Genomic DNA, 16,934 nt, shown 5'->3' with positions numbered 1-16,934 from the left:
GGCTTGTTTGCAGGTTCCTTGGCGGAAGGTGGAGCGCAACCAGCACCAACCAAGACAACTCAGGCGGAACCCCGTTCACACCGTCGTGTCAATCGTTCTCGGTTTGGACCACCAGCAACAGTTGGCGCTAGAGGAAGGGACGAATCTCAGAACGGTCGTAATGGCACGGCGAGGTGGTCGCGGAGCTTCCAATGCTTCCGGTCGCGGAGCCTCTCGCGCCTCTGGCCGGGAGGCTGCTGCGTCCCCAACACACTCTCAGCAGCATTCCACCGCTTCTCCTCCCATTCAGACGGTCGAACCTGCTCAGTTCGACCAGCTAGCCCAGCAGGTTCGCACCCTCACGGAGGCAGTGCAGAATCTGCAGGGTGTGATCTCTCGGGTGCCGCAGCGGGCTCAGGAGCCGCTGCTCCCCGAGCACTCGCCTCTTCCTCACAACCCGCGCTCCTTCCTCTCCCATGGAGAGGAGCGCCGGCGCGGGGAGGATTCTCGAGTGCGGTCCATTCTGCCAGGACCTTCTCATCGGAGCTGCGCGGGGTACGAGAGGCGGACCCGGGCGCGTTCTCAGACACCCCAGTCCTCGAGGGGCCCGCACTCCAGTCGGTCCCCCTCGCGCCGCTCCTTGTCTCCCACCCACCGGTCGCGCTCCCTGGACCGGCGGGTGGACGATCTCCACAGACAGCTCCAGGTCCTGAAGGGCCACTCCAAAGATCCCTTCGCCGACTTGGAAATCTCCTCCCAGCCGGCGCTTGCCTCAAGGATCCTGCGAACCCTAAACCCGCCGGGGTTCAAAATGCCGGCGATCGAACCCTACGACGGGGCGGCGGACCCACGGGACCACGTGGAGAGTTTCAGGACTCTTATGCTCCTCCATGGAGCATCGGATCCTCTCCTCTGCAAGGCCTTCCCGGCGACCCTCCGCGGCCCGGCAAGGGCGTGGTTCGCCGGCCTGGAGGCTAATTCCATCCAGTCCTTCCACCAGTTCACCCGTCTCTTCATCAGCCATTTCGCCGTCAGTAGCCGGCGAAGACTGGTCTCCGACTCCCTCTTCGATGTCCGGCAGAACGAGGGAGAGAGCCTGCGGGATTATCTCACCCGCTTCAACAAGGCAACACTGGAGGTCCGGAATTTGAGCCAGGAGGTGGCTCTCTCAGCCCTGAAGCGAGGCTTCCGGAAGGGCAGACTCACCTTCTCCCTGGACAAACGTCTGCCGCGGAGCTTCCCGGAGCTGTTGTCTCGGGCAAACCAGTATGCAGACGCCGAGGAGGCAGCCTCCCACCGGAACAAGGAGGCCGCCGAAGCCCCTCTAAAGCCCGGGAAGAAAAGGCGAAAAGAGGCACCCCAGAGGAGGAGCCCGACGCCTCAACGCCGGCGCAGAAGCCCGTCACCAGCAAGGAACCACGGCGCCACACGCCCTCGTTCTCCGCACCGACGCTTCAACCGGTACACCCCACTCCTGGCCCCCCGGGCCCAGATCCTCATGGAGGTCAAGGGGCGGGAGGACCTCCCGGTTCCGAGGCAGATGAAGAAGATCCCTGGGAGGAAGCCTTCTCGGGCGTACTGTGAGTACCACCGAGACCACGGCCACGATACCGAAGACTGCTTCCAGCTTCGGGACGAGATCGAGGCTCTCATTCGCCGAGGACGTCTCGGTCGATATGTAAACGACCGACGTCCCCCCGCAGACCCGCGTCCAGCCGACCCGGCCCCTCAGGAGCCTCGGGAGCAGAATCGACCCGTTGCGGGAGTGATCCACACCATCACTGGGGGCTGCTCTCGGCCCGTGAGGAACGCAGGGGGCTCGGCGGAAGTATCAGGAGTGGCCGTCGCGAAGAGGCAGCGGGTCGGAAATGTAATCACTTTTTGTGATGAAGATGTAAAGGGGGTTCAGACTCCCCACGATGACGCCATGGTGATCTCTCTCACTATGGCGGACTATGATGTAAGGCGTGTTCTTGTGGATAGTGGAAGCTCAGCTGATATTTTGTATTATGAGGCCTTCCAAAAGATGGGCTTTCCCCGACAATTGTTGCACAAAACATCCACCCCCCTCATAGGATTCACTGGAGACGCTATCTCGGCCGAAGGTGTCATCGAGCTGCCTGTGACTGCGGGCATTGCACCCGCAGAAGCCACGGTGCGGCTCGGGTTCTTGGTCGTCCGTGTCCCCTCGGCCTACAACGCTATCCTCGGACGACCCGGACTGAACGCCCTTCGCGCGGTGGTTTCTACCTACCATTTGCTCATGCGGTTCCCCACAGCGGCCGGGATTGGAGAGGTCCGAGGTGACCAGCCGACCGCACGGCAGTGTTTCCTAGCAACTCTCAAAGGGAAGAAACCCATGGAGGCCCTAAGCGTCGAGTCACTTGACGCCAGAGATGAAGTGGCCTTGCGGCACGGGGAGCCGGCCGAGGGCGTAATCGAAGTTCCCCTCGAAGAAGGCCGCCCGGACCGCACGGTCCGGGTCGGTGCCAATCTCGACTTGGAAGCTCGGCTCCGGTTAGTGGAATTCCTCCGAGCCAATGCAGATGTGTTTGCCTGGTCGGCGGCCGATGTACCTGGGATCGACCCGGAGGTCGTTTCTCATGCCCTCAACGTCGACCCGACCCACCGACCGGTAAAGCAAAAGAAGAGACACTGTGCCCCGGATCGGATCCGGGTGGTCGACCAGGAGGTAGACAAACTCTTGGAGGCAGGTTTCATAAGAGAGGTGAGCTACCCCGAGTGGCTGGCAAACGTCGTACTTGTCCGGAAGGCGAGCGGGAAGTGGAGGATGTGCGTCGACTACACCGACCTGAACAAGGCGTGCCCCAAGGATAGCTTTCCGCTTCCACGGATAGACCAACTGGTCGACGCGACTTCCGGATATCAGCTACTGTCTTTTATGGACGCCTTCTTCGGCTACAACCAAATAATGATGGCTCCACAGGACGAGGAGAAAACTGCCTTCATAACAGACCGGGGGCTGTACTGTTACAAGGTAATGCCCTTCGGTCTGAAGAACGCTGGCGCCACTTACCAGCGCCTCGTCAATAAAATCTTCAAGGAGCAGATCGGCCGGAATATGGAGGTGTACGTGGACGATATGCTGGTAAAAAGCCGCCATGCAGACCAGCACATTGCAGATCTGGAGGAGACTTTCACCACCTTGCGAAAGTTTCGCATGAAGCTAAACCCAGCGAAGTGCGCTTTTGGTGCTTCGGCCGGGAGGTTCCTCGGTTTCATTGTCAACCAGCGCGGGATCGAGGCCAACCCGGACAAGATCAAAGCCATCCAGGATATGTCCCCTCCGACCAAAGTGAAGGAGGTTCAGGAGCTCGCTGGAAGGGTCGCCGCGCTCGGACGATTTGTGGCAAAGTCGGCCGAACGCTGCCAACCATTCTTCAAGGTGTTGAAGCGCCCAAAAGACTTCCTCTGGACGGCCGAATGCCATGCGGCGTTCGACCAGCTCAAGGAGTACATGGCGTCTCCTCCCCTGCTGTCCAAGCCGCAAGAGGGGGAGATGCTCTACCTTTACCTGGCGGTCTCCCCAACCGCAGTCAGCGCAGTACTGGTTCGGGAAGAGGCAAGACTTCAGAAGCCTGTATACTACATCAGCCGAGTCCTCCGGGATGCCGAGACGCGGTACACGAAGGCTGAGAAGATCGCCTTCGCGCTGCTGACTGCGACCAGGAGGCTTCGCCCCTATTTCCAGGCTCATTCTGTCACCCTTTTGACCGATCAACCACTGCGGCAGATTCTCAGCAATCCAGAGAATGCGGGACGGCTGGTGAAGTGGGCAGTAGAACTTGGTGAGTTCGACATCCGCTACCAGCCCCGACCAGCCATCAAGGCCCAGGTACTCGCGGACTTTCTCGCTGAGTGCACTGTGCAGGAGGCGGAACCTAAGCCGCCGGAGACACCCAGCCTCGATCTCCCGATCTGGACGCTCCACATTGACGGGTCGTCGAACCCTGAAGGTGGAGGGGCTGGGCTAGTCCTCACCAATCCCGATGGAGTGATAGCCGAGTATGCCTTGAGGTTCGGATTTCCAGTGACCAACAATGAGGCGGAGTACGAGGCCCTAGTCGCGGGACTCAAACTCGCCAAGGAGCTCGGCATCCGGCGTCTGAAAGTCTTCACCGACTCCCAGCTGGTGGTCGGGCAGGTTCGAGGGGAGTTCGAGGCGCGGAGCCCGACCATGCAGAGCTACGTCCGGAAGGTGCAAACACTCATTCCCGACCTCGGCAGTGTTGACATTCAGCAGGTCCCGAGGAGCGAAAATGCCAGGGCCGACAGGTTGTCCCGCCTAGTGGACGCAGACGCGCACAACTTGTCGAGGGCAATTTACCTGGAGACCCTGGATGCCCCGAGCATTGACGGGGCTGGAGCGGTGATGGCAATTGATCCGGAGCCGTCTTGGATGGACCCGCTCGTCGCCTACCTCGCCGAAGGAATCCTCCCTGAAGACGAAGATCAGGCCCGGCGGCTTGTAAAGAAGTCCGCCCACTACGTACTTTATGAAGGGAGGCTGTATCGGACCTCGTTTACCGCCCCCCTCTTAAGGTGCCTCCGCCCCGCGGAAGCGGCCTACGCCCTCGGCGAAGTCCACGAAGGCATCTGCGGATCGCACTTGGGGGCTAGGTCCTTGGCGCATAAGATCATGAGGCAAGGCTACTATTGGCCGACCTTGATGGAGGACTCGAAGGACCACGTGCGGAAATGCGACGCCTGCCAGCGCCACGCCAACGTCCAGAGAGTCCCCTCTGTCCCCTTGGCGCCAATCACCGCGCCCTGGCCCTTCGCACAATGGGGAATGGATATCCTCGGACCATTCCCCGTCGCTTCGGCCCAGCGGAAATTTTTGATTGTCGCCATCGACTACTTCACCAAGTGGGTGGAGGCAGAGCCACTGGCCACCATCACGGAGGCACAAGTCCGGAAGTTCGTGAAGAAGAACATCATTGTCCGATTTGGAGTACCTCGGGTCCTCATCTCGGATAACGGTCGACAGTTTGATAACAAGCACTTCCGGGACTTCTGCGAGGAATTTGGGATCGAGCATCGGTTCACATCCGTGTCGCATCCCCAAACCAACGGCGAGGCCGAGGTCACAAATCGGACAATCCTCCAAGGTATCAAAGCGCGGATCGGCCGGACGGGGCAAGCTTGGGTCGAGGAACTCGAGAATGTCCTTTGGGCGTATCGGACCACACAACGGACTCCTACTGGAGAGACGCCTTTCAGCCTAACCTATGGCACGGAAGCCGTTGCCCCCGTGGAGCTCGGACTCCCCTCGCCTCGGGTGGCCGCGCACCGACCCGAGGCCAATTCAGAGCAACTCCGAGGGAACTTGGATCTCTTGGAAGAGGCAAGGGAAATGGCTCAGGTACGGATGGCAATGTATCAGCAGAGGGTGGCCCGATATTACAACTCCAAAGTCCGACCGAAGCTTTTCAGAATTGGAGATCTGGTGCTGAGGCGAGCTAAGGCATCTCAACCTACGGAAGGTGGGAAGCTAGCGCCAAATTGGGAAGGCCCGTATAAAGTTCGTTGGGTAAACCGACCTGGCTCCTACCAGTTGGAAGCCCTAGATGGCCGAGAAATTCCAAGGGGCTGGAATTCCGCTAACCTGCGGATGTATTACCAGTAGAACAACAAGGCCAGAAAGACAATTTAAAAAGGTGCAATACTTTTCATTTCAATAATTTCTGGTTACAGTGGCGTGCTCGTGTGATTACAAGGAATTCCCAGAGGGGAATTAGGGAGTAAAGAAAGTAAAGAAGAGGTGGGGACCCAAACCCTCAACCCAGGGCGGCTGCAGTCCCACCAGAAGTGGGTGCTTCTAACCGGAGGCGCCATCCAGCACCTCACCAAAAAGAGGAGGAGCCGCCGCAGAAGAAGCTCCCGCTGCCCCCAGGGGAACGCCGCCTCCAAAGGATATTCCCATCTTCCCCAGTGGTAGGGAAGAGAAGGGATTCGAGGGGGAAGAGTATATGGAGGCGCGGTCCCGGATTGAGCGTCCGGCGCAGAGCTCAACCGGGAGGCTGAACTTCAAGGAGGGGAGATGTGATCCCGGATGAAACGCCTAGAGCGGAGTTCCGCCGGGGAGACCCTCCTTGTTGATCCCAGATGAAACGGCTAGTTGGCTGAAGTTGTAAGGGGAGCGCCTCCCCTTTCCTTCGACAGGAGTCTCTCAGTCATATGCCAAGGAGGAGGTCCGCGATCCATGGCAACCTGCAGCTCCGGCTTAGCAAATTCCATCGTACCTGCACCTGTATTTGTAGCCAAGCTGCGGCCCCCTGGTAGTTCCGATACGGGTGGCTCCAATAAATGCAGGCGCACTGAATCCGGAGCCGTACCGGCTCCCGAGGCGTATCTCCCCGCGATTTCCTAAGCGTCATTCTCCTTGAATCGCATTCTTTGTGCAGGACGATCCGGGTGACGTATACCCCTAGGTCCACGTGTCTCCGCTCGCGCCCAGGCCGCATCCTCCTCGAAGAACCCGCGTATCGCGGCCGCTCAACTAACACTCCTCACCAGCAGCAACTGGCGATCCGATTTCCCAGGTAACGCATTAATTAGCGTTTAATACCCTTCTCGTGTTCCCCCCAGGCAACGCTTGGAGGAGAGGAGAAACACGGTCGCGGCTGGGCACAGAGAAACCCCGATGGGCGGCGAGCGACAAGTGGCCGACCAACGAGTGGAATGTCCCGAGGCTCGGCCCTCGGATGCCTGGCTAACCCGATGATCATCCCGGGAGCAGACTAGCCGGAAGCCCCGACCGGTCGCCTCGGCTTGCGCCAGCCTAGGCCGACCAACGAGTGGAATCTCCCGAGGCTCGGCCCTCGGATGCCTGGCTAACCCGATGATCATCCCGGGAGCAGACTAGCCGGAAGCCCCGACCGGTCGCCTCGGCTTGCGCCAGCCTAGGCCGACCAACGAGTGGAATCTCCCGAGGCTCGGCCCTCGGATGCCTGGCTAACCCGATGATCATCCCGGGAGCAGACTAGCCGGAAGCCCCGACCGGTCGCCTCGGCTTGCGCCAGCCTTGGCCGACCAACGAGCGGAATTTCCCTGAGGCTTGACAACCCTCAGATGCCTGGCTAACCCGATGATCATCCCGGGAGCAGACTAGCCGGAAGCCCCGACCGGTCGCCTCGGCTTGCGCCAGCCTTGGCCGACCAACGAGCGGAATTTCCCTGAGGCTTGACAACCCTCAGATGCCTGGCTAACCCGATGATCATCCCGGGAGCAGACTAGCCGGAAGCCCCGACCGGTCGCCTTGGCTTGCGCCAGCCTTGGCCGACCAACGAGCGGAATTTTCCTGAGGCTTGACAACCCTCAGATGCCTGGCTAACCCGATGATCATCCCGGGAGCAGACTAGCCGGAAGCCCCGACCGGTCGCCTCGGCTTGCGCCAGCCTTGGCCGACCAACGAGCGGAATTTCCCTGAGGCTTGACAACCCTCAGATGCCTGGCTAACCCGATGATCATCCCGGGAGCAGACTAGCCGGAAGCCCCGACCGGTCGCCTCGGCTTGCGCCAGCCTAGGCCGACCAACGAGTGGAATCTCCCGAGGCTCGGCCCTCGGATGCCTGGCTAACCCGATGATCATCCCGGGAGCAGACTAGCCGGAAGCCCCGACCGGTCGCCTCGGCTTGCGCCAGCCTTGGCCGACCAACGAGCGGAATTTTCCTGAGGCTTGACGACCCTCAGATGCCTGGCTAACCCGATGATCATCCCGGGAGCAGACTAGCCGGAAGCCCCGACCGGTCGCCTCGGCTTGCGCCAGCCTAGGCCGACCAACGAGTGGAATCTCCCGAGGCTCGGGCCTCGGATGCCTGGCTCAGCGCCGGAAGAGTTTCCTGAGGCCTAACCCTCGGATGCCTGGCTTAGCGCCGGAAGAGTTTCCTGAGGCCTAACCCTCGGATGCCTGGCTCAGCGCCGGAAGAGTTTCCTGAGGCCTAACCCTCGGATGCCTGGCTTAGCGCCGGAAGAGTTTCCTGAGGCCTAACCCTCGGATGCCTGGCTCAGCGCCGGAAGAGTTTCCTGAGGCCTAACCCTCGGATGCCTGGCTTAGCGCCGGAAGAATTTCCTGAGGCCTAACCCTCGGATGCCTGGCTTAGCGCCGGAAGAATTCCCTGAGGACTAACCCTCGGATGCCTGGCTCAGCGCCGGAAGAGTTTCCTGAGGCCTAACCCTCGGATGCCTGGCTTAGCGCCGGAAGAATTTCCTGAGGCCTAACCCTCGGATGCCTGGCTTAGCGCCGGAAGAGTTTCCTGAGGCCTAACCCTCGGATGCCTGGCCTAGCGCCGGAAGAGTTTCCTGAGGCCTAACCCTCGGATGCCTGGCTCAGCGCCGGAAGAGTTTCCTGAGGCCTAACCCTCGGATGCCTGGCTTAGCGCCGGAAGAATTTCCTGAGGCCTAACCCTCGGATGCCTGGCTCAGCGCCGGAAGAATTTCCTGAGGCCTAACCCTCGGATGCCTGGCCTAGCGCCGGAAGAGTTTCCTGAGGCCTAACCCTCGGATGCCTGGCTCAGCGCCGGAAGAGTTTCCTGAGGCCTAACCCTCGGATGCCTGGCTTAGCGCCGGAAGAATTTCCTGAGGCCTAACCCTCGGATGCCTGGCTTAGCGCCGGAAGAATTTTCTGAGGCCTAACCCTCGGATGCCTGGCTTAACGCCGGAAGAGTTTCCTGAGGTTTAACCCTCGGATGCCTGGCCTAGCGCCGGAAGAACTTCGGGAATCAAAAGTCAGCAAGAAGCAACCAAGAGCTAAAAAAAAAAAAAAGAGGACGAGGGCGAGATGAAGAAATATTCAACGTGCATTAATTTTCAGGGCCGAGGCCCATACAATTGGGCAAAACGCCGACATACAAAAATAAAAAAGACAATGGAAGGTACAAGAGGTCAGCTTGGAGGAACTCCCGGGTCGGGAACGCCGGGCTCGTCCGCGGGAGGTAGGGAAGCAGCAGGAGAACCAGCAGGCGATGGCGCCGGAGAGGAGTCCAGGAGGGAGATCTCGCTCAGGTCAACTTCGGGATACTTAGCCGACACCCTTGCCAGGCCCTCCTCGAAGCCCAAGGTGAAGGCTTCGGCCCCCGCGTCCGACGCGTCATGGACAAACTCGTCAGACTGGCGATAGGTCCGCACTGCCTCCGACATATCATGGGCGTACTCGGCGGACTGGCGATAAGCCTCTACCGCCTGACGCCCGATTTCCGCCCTCTTCTCGGCCAGCTCCGCCTCAGCTCGCTCCATAATCTGAGCCTTGGCCTCCAAGACCTTCGCCACAATCCGGCCTTCGGCCTCAGAGGAGACCCTCAGCAGATCAGCCTGAGCCTCTTTATGCTTCGCCTCGGTAGCAACCCGAGCGGCCTCGGCTTCCTTCAGGCGCGAACGGAGCTCTTGGACGTCCGTGCATGACTTCTCCAGGGCCGACTCCAGTTCGCCTAGTTTGGCTTCAAAAGAGCGGATTCGGTCGCAGGCGTTGTCGGCAGACCGCTGGGCCTTCTCCCACCGCTCTCGATAGTCCGCGATCTTCCGGGACTGCTTTTCAGCCCGTTCCTCCGCCTTCTTGACCCTGCTTTCGAGGCCCGAGGCGGCTTTGAGTTGCTCCCGAGCCTCTGACAGTTACTCCTCCAGGGCGGCGAAGCCGAGTGCCCGCTCTTCGGCCTCCCGGAGCCTCGCCTCGAGGTCCCCGGTCGTCCTGCCTGCCGCAGCCCGGCCTCCCTCTTCCATTGCTTTCAGCCGGTCCTCGGCCTTCGCCAAAAGCCCCGCCTGTTCCTTGTAGCACTCCTCCAGACGGATCATGTACTGGGCGAGCTAAGAAATAGGAAAAATAAGGGAGTCAGGCGGAGAACAACAGAGCCAATAAATGGTGAAAGACGGCCAGAAGAACACTCACCGACATGAGACAGACGCAGCTGGCGGCCCCGACGTCAGAGACATCCAACTCCCGGACCCGCCGACGGTCCTTCTCCAGCAACACTGTTTCGATGAGATTTCGGGCGCCATCGGTAGTGAAGGCAGACCCCGATTTCTCCCCGGAGCCGGATGGTGGTTCTGCAGCCTTACCCTTATCCATCGCCTGGGGAAGAGTCCGGCTGATCACGCTCGGGGCGGGGGTCGCCCCAGGAATTGATAGGGTCCCGCTCGGCCGGGGCCTCGGCGCGTCCCTCCTCGAGTCATCAGGAGCCGACCGAGTCGAAGGCCGGGTTGGGGACCGATCACGTCCGACCCGTCCGTCTTGAGCAGGCTCAGGTGGCACCTCCGGAGTAGCGGCAACCTTACCACCGGAGGGCTGATACAGCGTCAGCTGCCGGTCGGTGCCCACGACATCTCCCTGACCGGTGGGCCCGGACTCGTCGGTCGGCATCGGAGGTATCTCCTTACGGGACTTCTTCGCCGGTGGGGCCCCGCTCGGAAGAGCTCGTTTCCTCCTCCGGACTGCTTCCAGCAGGGACGCCCTACCAACAGCCTTCGACTTCACCGACCGCATGACGTCGTCGACCTCTGCAAGAAGGACGGGATGGTCAGGGACTGAGAAACCGAAAGGAAGAAGGAACGAAAGAGAAGAAAAGAGCTAAAGAAACGATGGCGGACTCACGGTCGGTGGGGACCGAGCTCAAACCGACGTTCACCAAGGTATCCTCAGAAATGAGGCGGCCCACCGGGGGAAGCTGGCCCTCGGCGACCAACCCCTTCAAGGCGGCGACGCCCTCGGATTCCTCCCTCGACAACTTCGACAGGCCAATTGGGGACTTCACCGGCGTCCCCCAGATTGCCCTGATTTCCCAGGAGGGGTCTGCATCAACGAAAAAGAAGCGCTCCTTCCAGTGGTGAATGGAGGTAGGACCCTCCTTGACAAGGCCGCACCCTCGCCGCGCTGCGAAGCACCACCACCCTTTGTCCTGGGGGTGGCCGCTCAGGCCGTAGAGCTCCCAGAAAACGTTCAAGGTGGCGGGAATCGCATGCAAGCGACAGAGAACCTGGAAGACCGTCAGAGCACGCCACGAGTTCGGCACCAGTTGCGTCGGTGCCATTCCTAAACCCCGGAGCACCTGTAAGACTAGGTCTGAAGGGGGAAAGCGGAACCCGGCTTGGAGGATGCCCTCATTGATGGCGATCTTCCCTCGGGGAGGATGAGACATCCTCTCCTCAGGCCCTGGGAGCGTGACATTGCAGGCCTCGGGAAGGTGGTACCGAGCCACAAATCCGTCTAAGTCCTCGGCGACCAGTTTTGACTTGATGCTATCTGCTCCCACTTCGCCCATCCCTAATGGCCAATCTACGGTCAGGACGGGGTCAAGAAGGAGGGAAAGGCCGGAACGACTGGGGTGCACTAGTACAAAAAGAAAAAGTATGAAGAGCTCAAAGTAGAAGAGTGGGAAACTCACTTGAAGAGGAGGAAGAACGGCTCCGAGAGCGTCAAAGGAAAAGCAAGCGAACGTTTCGGCGGCAACAATGGTAGCGCAAAGGAGAAACTCGAAAATGTCCGTAAAGAAGAAGACGGACGGGGGAGGGCCCCCGATTAAATAGGCGAAAGGGCAAGTGACACCTCGATGACGCCAGAAGACGCCTGGCCGCCGAAGGGTCGCTCGCACCCCAAAGGCGAATCGACACTATTAAGGAAGGATGTCCGCCGAAATCCTCAGGTTGCCAGGTCAGCAGCAACCGCCATACGCCATAAAGAAGGCGGGAAGCTTGAAGCGCGCGCGCCTCTCCGAAGGATGGCGGCAATCTCGAAACATCACTCCCTTCACCTGTTCCCCTTCTGGTTCCAGGCTCGGAAGTGGGGGGCTACTGTTATGGGGGAATTGAGCCGCCATGCCCCACGTGATCGGCACGCGTATCCAGGAAAGCTACAGCTGCCCTATGATCCAGCACTCCGACCCCGAGTCGGACCTCCTCGGCTCCGCAGCCCGACCCCGGGTCGGCTGCCCTATGATCCAGCACTCCGACCCCGAGTCGGACCTCCTCGGCTCCGCAGCCCGACCCCGGGTCGGCTGCCCTATGATCCAGCACTCCGACCCCGAGTCGGACCTCCTCGGCTTCGCAGCCCGACCCCGGGTCGGCTGCCCTATGATCCAGCATTCCGACCCCGAATCGGAGATCTTTTGATAACGACAGGCTATTCTCCAGAGGCACGCCGCGGCCTCCTGCTCCACTACTCCCTGCAACGGCTGTACCCGATGCTGCCCACGATCTCCTGTATCGACCGTACAAAGCGGAGCTCCACTACGCCCTGCCATGACCGTACCCGGCGCTGCTCCACGACGCCCCGTAACGGCCATGTCAGTGGCCATTCTATCGTGCCCCACGACGACAAACCCCCCTGAGAGACCTCCCAGCCAGGCATATATGCGGCTGGGGGGAGAAGGGGGGGGGGTAAGCAATACCTCCCAGAGCACTCTCTCCCACTTGTGATTATCATCTCTCCTCCTCCAATCTCCTCTGACTTGACCGTCGGAGGGCCATCACCACCCTGGTGGTGGTGCAAGGCTTGTTTGCAGGTTCCTTGGCGGAAGGTGGAGCGCAACCAGCACCAACCAAGACAACTCAGGCGGAACCCCGTTCACACCGTCGTGTCAATCGTTCTCGGTTTGGACCACCAGCAACACATACATACATATATATACATACATACATACATACATATATATATACACACATACATGCATACATACATATACATACACACATACATACATACATATACATACACACATACATACATGCATATATATATATATATATGCATGTATATATGTATATATATATAGAGGATTGATAACCTACTCTCTGTTATGGTAGGTTATCAATCTATCCATTTTTTATTGGACAAAAAATACTTTTATTTCTTACAACTCTTAAGAGTATTTTATGTCCTTTTACAATCCCACAATTAACTCACTCTATCAACTCCCCAATTAATACTCTCTCTCTTATACATGCATACATACATACATGTATGCATGTATGTGTATATATATATAGATAGATATATGTATGTATATATACGTACGTATATGCATATATATATTGTTGCTGGTGGTCCAAACCGAGAACGATTGACACGACGTTGTGAACGGGGTTCCGCCTGAGTTGTCTTGGTTGGTGCTGGTTGCGCTCCACCTTCCGCCAAGGAACCTGCAAACAAGCCTTGCACCACCACCAGGGTGGTGATGGCCCTCCGACGGTCAAGTCAGAGGAGATTGGGGGAGGAGAGATGATAATCACAAGTGGGAGAGAGTGCTCTGGGAGGTATTGCTTACCCCCCCCCTTCTCCCCCCAGCCGCATATATGCCTGGCTGGGAGGTCTCTCAGGGGGTTTGTCGTCGTGGGGCACGATAGAATGGCCACTGACATGGCCGTTACGGGGCATCGTGGAGCAGCGCCGGGTACGGTCATGGCAGGGCGTAGTGGAGCTCCGCTTTGTACGGTCGATACAGGAGATCGTGGGCAGCATCGGGTACAGCCGTTGCAGGGAGTAGTGGAGCAGGAGGCCGCGGCGTGCCTCTGGAGAATAGCCTGTCGTTATCAAAAGATCTCCGATTCGGGGTCGGAATGCTGGATCATAGGGCAGCCGACCCGGGGTCGGGCTGCGGAGCCGAGGAGGTCCGACTCGGGGTCGGAGTGCTGGATCATAGGGCAGCCGACCCGGGGTCGGGCTGCGGAGCCGAGGAGGTCCGACTCGGGGTCGGAGTGCTGGATCATAGGGCAGCTGTAGCTTTCCTGGATACGCGTGCCGATCACGTGGGGCATGGCGGCTCAATTCCCCCATAACAGTAGCCCCCCACTTCCGAGCCTGGAACCAGAAGGGGAACAGGTGAAGGGAGTGATGTTTCGAGATTGCCGCCATCCTTCGGAGAGGCGCGCGCGCTTCAAGCTTCCCGCCTTCTTTATGGCGTATGGCGGTTGCTGCTGACCTGGCAACCTGAGGATTTCGGCGGACATCCTTCCTTAATGGTGTCGATTCGCCTTTGGGGTGCGAGCGACCCTTCGGCGGCCAGGCGTCTTCTGGCGTCATCGAGGTGTCACTTGCCCTTTCGCCTATTTAATCGGGGGCCCTCCCCCGTCCGTCTTCTTCTTTACGGACATTTTCGAGTTTCTCCTTTGCGCTACCATTGTTGCCGCCGAAACGTTCGCTTGCTTTTCCTTTGACGCTCTCGGAGCCGTTCTTCCTCCTCTTCAAGTGAGTTTCCCACTCTTCTACTTTGAGCTCTTCATACTTTTTCTTTTTGTACTAGTGCACCCCAGTCGTTCCGGCCTTTCCCTCCTTCTTGACCCCGTCCTGACCGTAGATTGGCCATTAGGGATGGGCGAAGTGGGAGCAGATAGCATCAAGTCAAAACTGGTCGCCGAGGACTTAGACGGATTTGTGGCTCGGTACCACCTTCCCGAGGCCTGCAATGTCACGCTCCCAGGGCCTGAGGAGAGGATGTCTCATCCTCCCCGAGGGAAGATCGCCATCAATGAGGGCATCCTCCAAGCCGGGTTCCGCTTTCCCCCTTCAGACCTAGTCTTACAGGTGCTCCGGGGTTTAGGAATGGCACCGACGCAACTGGTGCCGAACTCGTGGCGTGCTCTGACGGTCTTCCAGGTTCTCTGTCGCTTGCATGCGATTCCCGCCACCTTGAATGTTTTCTGGGAGCTCTACGGCCTGAGCGGCCACCCCCAGGACAAAGGGTGGTGGTGCTTCGCAGCGCGGCGAGGGTGCGGCCTTGTCAAGGAGGGTCCTACCTCCATTCACCACTGGAAGGAGCGCTTCTTTTTCGTTGATGCAGACCCCTCCTGGGAAATCAGGGCAATCTGGGGGACGCCGGTGAAGTCCCCAATTGGCCTGTCGAAGTTGTCGAGGGAGGAATCCGAGGGCGTCGCCGCCTTGAAGGGGTTGGTCGCCGAGGGCCAGCTTCCCCCGGTGGGCCGCCTCATTTCTGAGGATACCTTGGTGAACGTCGGTTTGAGCTCGGTCCCCACCGACCGTGAGTCCGCCATCGTTTCTTTAGCTCTTTTCTTCTCTTTCGTTCCTTCTTCCTTTCGGTTTCTCAGTCCCTGACCATCCCGTCCTTCTTGCAGAGGTCGACGACGTCATGCGGTCGGTGAAGTCGAAGGCTGTTGGTAGGGCGTCCCTGCTGGAAGCAGTCCGGAGGAGGAAACGAGCTCTTCCGAGCGGGGCCCCACCGGCGAAGAAGTCCCGTAAGGAGATACCTCCGATGCCGACCGACGAGTCCGGGCCCACCGGTCAGGGAGATGTCGTGGGCACCGACCGGCAGCTGACGCTGTATCAGCCCTCCGGTGGTAAGGTTGCCGCTACTCCGGAGGTGCCACCTGAGCCTGCTCAAGACGGACGGGTCGGACGTGATCGGTCCCCAACCCGGCCTTCGACTCGGTCGGCTCCTGATGACTCGAGGAGGGACGCGCCGAGGCCCCGGCCGAGCGGGACCCTATCAATTCCTGGGGCGACCCCCGCCGCGAGTGTGATCAGCCGGACTCTTCCCCAGGCGATGGATAAGGGTAAGGCTGCAGAACCACCATCCGGCTCCGGGGAGAAATCGGGGTCTGCCTTCACTACCGATGGCGCCCGAAATCTCATCGAAACAGTGTTGCTGGAGAAGGACCGTCGGCGGGTCCGGGAGTTGGATGTCTCTGACGTCGGGGCCGCCAGCTGCGTCTGTCTCATGTCGGTGAGTGTTCTTCTGGCCGTCTTTCACCATTTATTGGCTCTGTTGTTCTCCGCCTGACTCCCTTATTTTTCCTATTTCTTAGCTCGCCCAGTACATGATCCGTCTGGAGGAGTGCTACAAGGAACAGGCGGGGCTTTTGGCGAAGGCCGAGGACCGGCTGAAAGCAATGGAAGAGGGAGGCCGGGCTGCGGCAGGCAGGACGACCGGGGACCTCGAGGCGAGGCTCCGGGAGGCCGAAGAGCGGGCACTCGGCTTCGCCGCCCTGGAGGAGCAACTGTCAGAGGCTCGGGAGCAACTCAAAGCCGCCTCGGGCCTCGAAAGCAGGGTCAAGAAGGCGGAGGAACGGGCTGAAAAGCAGTCCTGGAAGATCGCGGACTATCGAGAGCGGTGGGAGAAGGCCCAGCGGTCTGCCGACAACGCCTGCGACCGAATCCGCTCTTTTGAAGCCAAACTAGGCGAACTGGAGTCGGCCCTGGAGAAGTCATGCACGGACGTCCAAGAGCTCCGTTCGCGCCTGAAGGAAGCCGAGGCCGCTCGGGTTGCTACCGAGGCGAAGCATAAAGAGGCTCAGGCTGATCTGCTGAGGGTCTCCTCTGAGGCCGAAGGCCGGATTGTGGCGAAGGTCTTGGAGGCCAAGGCTCAGATTATGGAGCGAGCTGAGGCGGAGCTGGCCGAGAAGAGGGCGGAAATCGGGCGTCAGGCGGTAGAGGCTTATCGCCAGTCCGCCGAGTTCGCCCATGATATGTCGGAGGCAGTGCGGACCTATCGCCAGTCTGACGAGTTTGTCCATGACGCGTCGGACGCGGGGGCCGAAGCCTTCACCTTGGGCTTCGAGGAGGGCCTGGCAAGGGTGTCGGCTAAGTATCCCGAAGTTGACCTGAGCGAGATCTCCCTCCTGGACTCCTCTCCGGCGCCATCGCCTGCTGGTTCTCCTGCTGCTTCCCTACCTCCCGCGGACGAGCCCGGCGTTCCCGACTCGGGAGTTCCTCCAAGCTGACCTCTTGTACCTTCCATTGTCTTTTTTATTTTTGTATGTCGGCGTTTTGCCCAATTGTATGGGCCTCGGCCCTGAAAATTAATGCACGTTGAATATTTCTTCATCTCGCCCTCGTCCTCTTTTTTTTTTTTTTTAGCTCTTGGTTGCTTCTTGCTGACTTTTGATTCCCGAAGTTCTTCCGGCACTAGGCCAGGCATCCGAGGGTTAAACCTCAGGAAACTCTTCCGGCGCTAAGCCAGGCATCCGAGGGTTAGGCCTCAGGAAATTCTTCC

The 16,934-nt window shown here is 59.5% G+C and overlaps 2 protein-coding genes across 2 annotated transcripts; one reads left to right on the top strand and one right to left on the bottom strand.

Annotated features, from left to right (window-relative positions):
- Window positions 1-8,783: 8,783 nt before the first annotated feature.
- Window positions 8,784-12,595, bottom strand: LOC149751544 (uncharacterized). Its single transcript, XM_089926804.1, has 3 exons — window positions 10,586-12,595; window positions 9,884-10,491; window positions 8,784-9,801 (listed from the first exon to the last, which is right to left on the bottom strand). Exons 1-3 carry the CDS (start codon window positions 11,250-11,252, stop codon window positions 9,610-9,612), a joined length of 1,467 nt encoding a protein of 488 aa, XP_089782930.1. The 5' UTR covers window positions 11,253-12,595; the 3' UTR covers window positions 8,784-9,609.
- A 1,001-nt stretch (window positions 12,596-13,596) lies between these two features.
- Window positions 13,597-16,765, top strand: LOC149751543 (uncharacterized). Its single transcript, XM_089926751.1, has 3 exons — window positions 13,597-14,963; window positions 15,058-15,665; window positions 15,748-16,765. The coding sequence occupies exons 1-3, from the start codon at window positions 14,297-14,299 to the stop codon at window positions 16,660-16,662; spliced, it is 2,190 nt and encodes a 729-aa protein (XP_089782877.1). The 5' UTR covers window positions 13,597-14,296; the 3' UTR covers window positions 16,663-16,765.
- The last annotated feature ends 169 nt before the right edge of the window (window positions 16,766-16,934 follow it).

The sequence above is a fragment of the Phoenix dactylifera genome, chromosome 12 (genome assembly GCF_051530095.1).
Source record: "Phoenix dactylifera cultivar Ajwa chromosome 12, Ajwa_hap1_PhDact_Kaust_v1.1, whole genome shotgun sequence".
NCBI lineage: Eukaryota > Viridiplantae > Streptophyta > Magnoliopsida > Arecales > Arecaceae > Phoenix > Phoenix dactylifera.
This window is presented reverse-complemented; position numbering and strand designations above follow the sequence as displayed.

Excerpts from the sequence above, each read along its gene's own strand:
- LOC149751544 (XM_089926804.1), bottom strand. The coding sequence starts at position 11,252 with ATGGGCGAAGTGGGAGCAGATAGCATCAAGTCAAAACTGGTCGCCGAG. Across the intron at positions 10,492-10,585 it reads GAGCTCGGTCCCCACCGACC|AGGTCGACGACGTCATGCGG; the intron begins GTGAGTCCGCCA and ends TCCTTCTTGCAG. Across the intron at positions 9,802-9,883 it reads GCTGCGTCTGTCTCATGTCG|CTCGCCCAGTACATGATCCG; the intron begins GTGAGTGTTCTT and ends CCTATTTCTTAG.
- LOC149751543 (XM_089926751.1), top strand. The coding sequence starts at position 14,297 with ATGGGCGAAGTGGGAGCAGATAGCATCAAGTCAAAACTGGTCGCCGAG. Across the intron at positions 14,964-15,057 it reads GAGCTCGGTCCCCACCGACC|AGGTCGACGACGTCATGCGG; the intron begins GTGAGTCCGCCA and ends TCCTTCTTGCAG. Across the intron at positions 15,666-15,747 it reads GCTGCGTCTGTCTCATGTCG|CTCGCCCAGTACATGATCCG; the intron begins GTGAGTGTTCTT and ends CCTATTTCTTAG.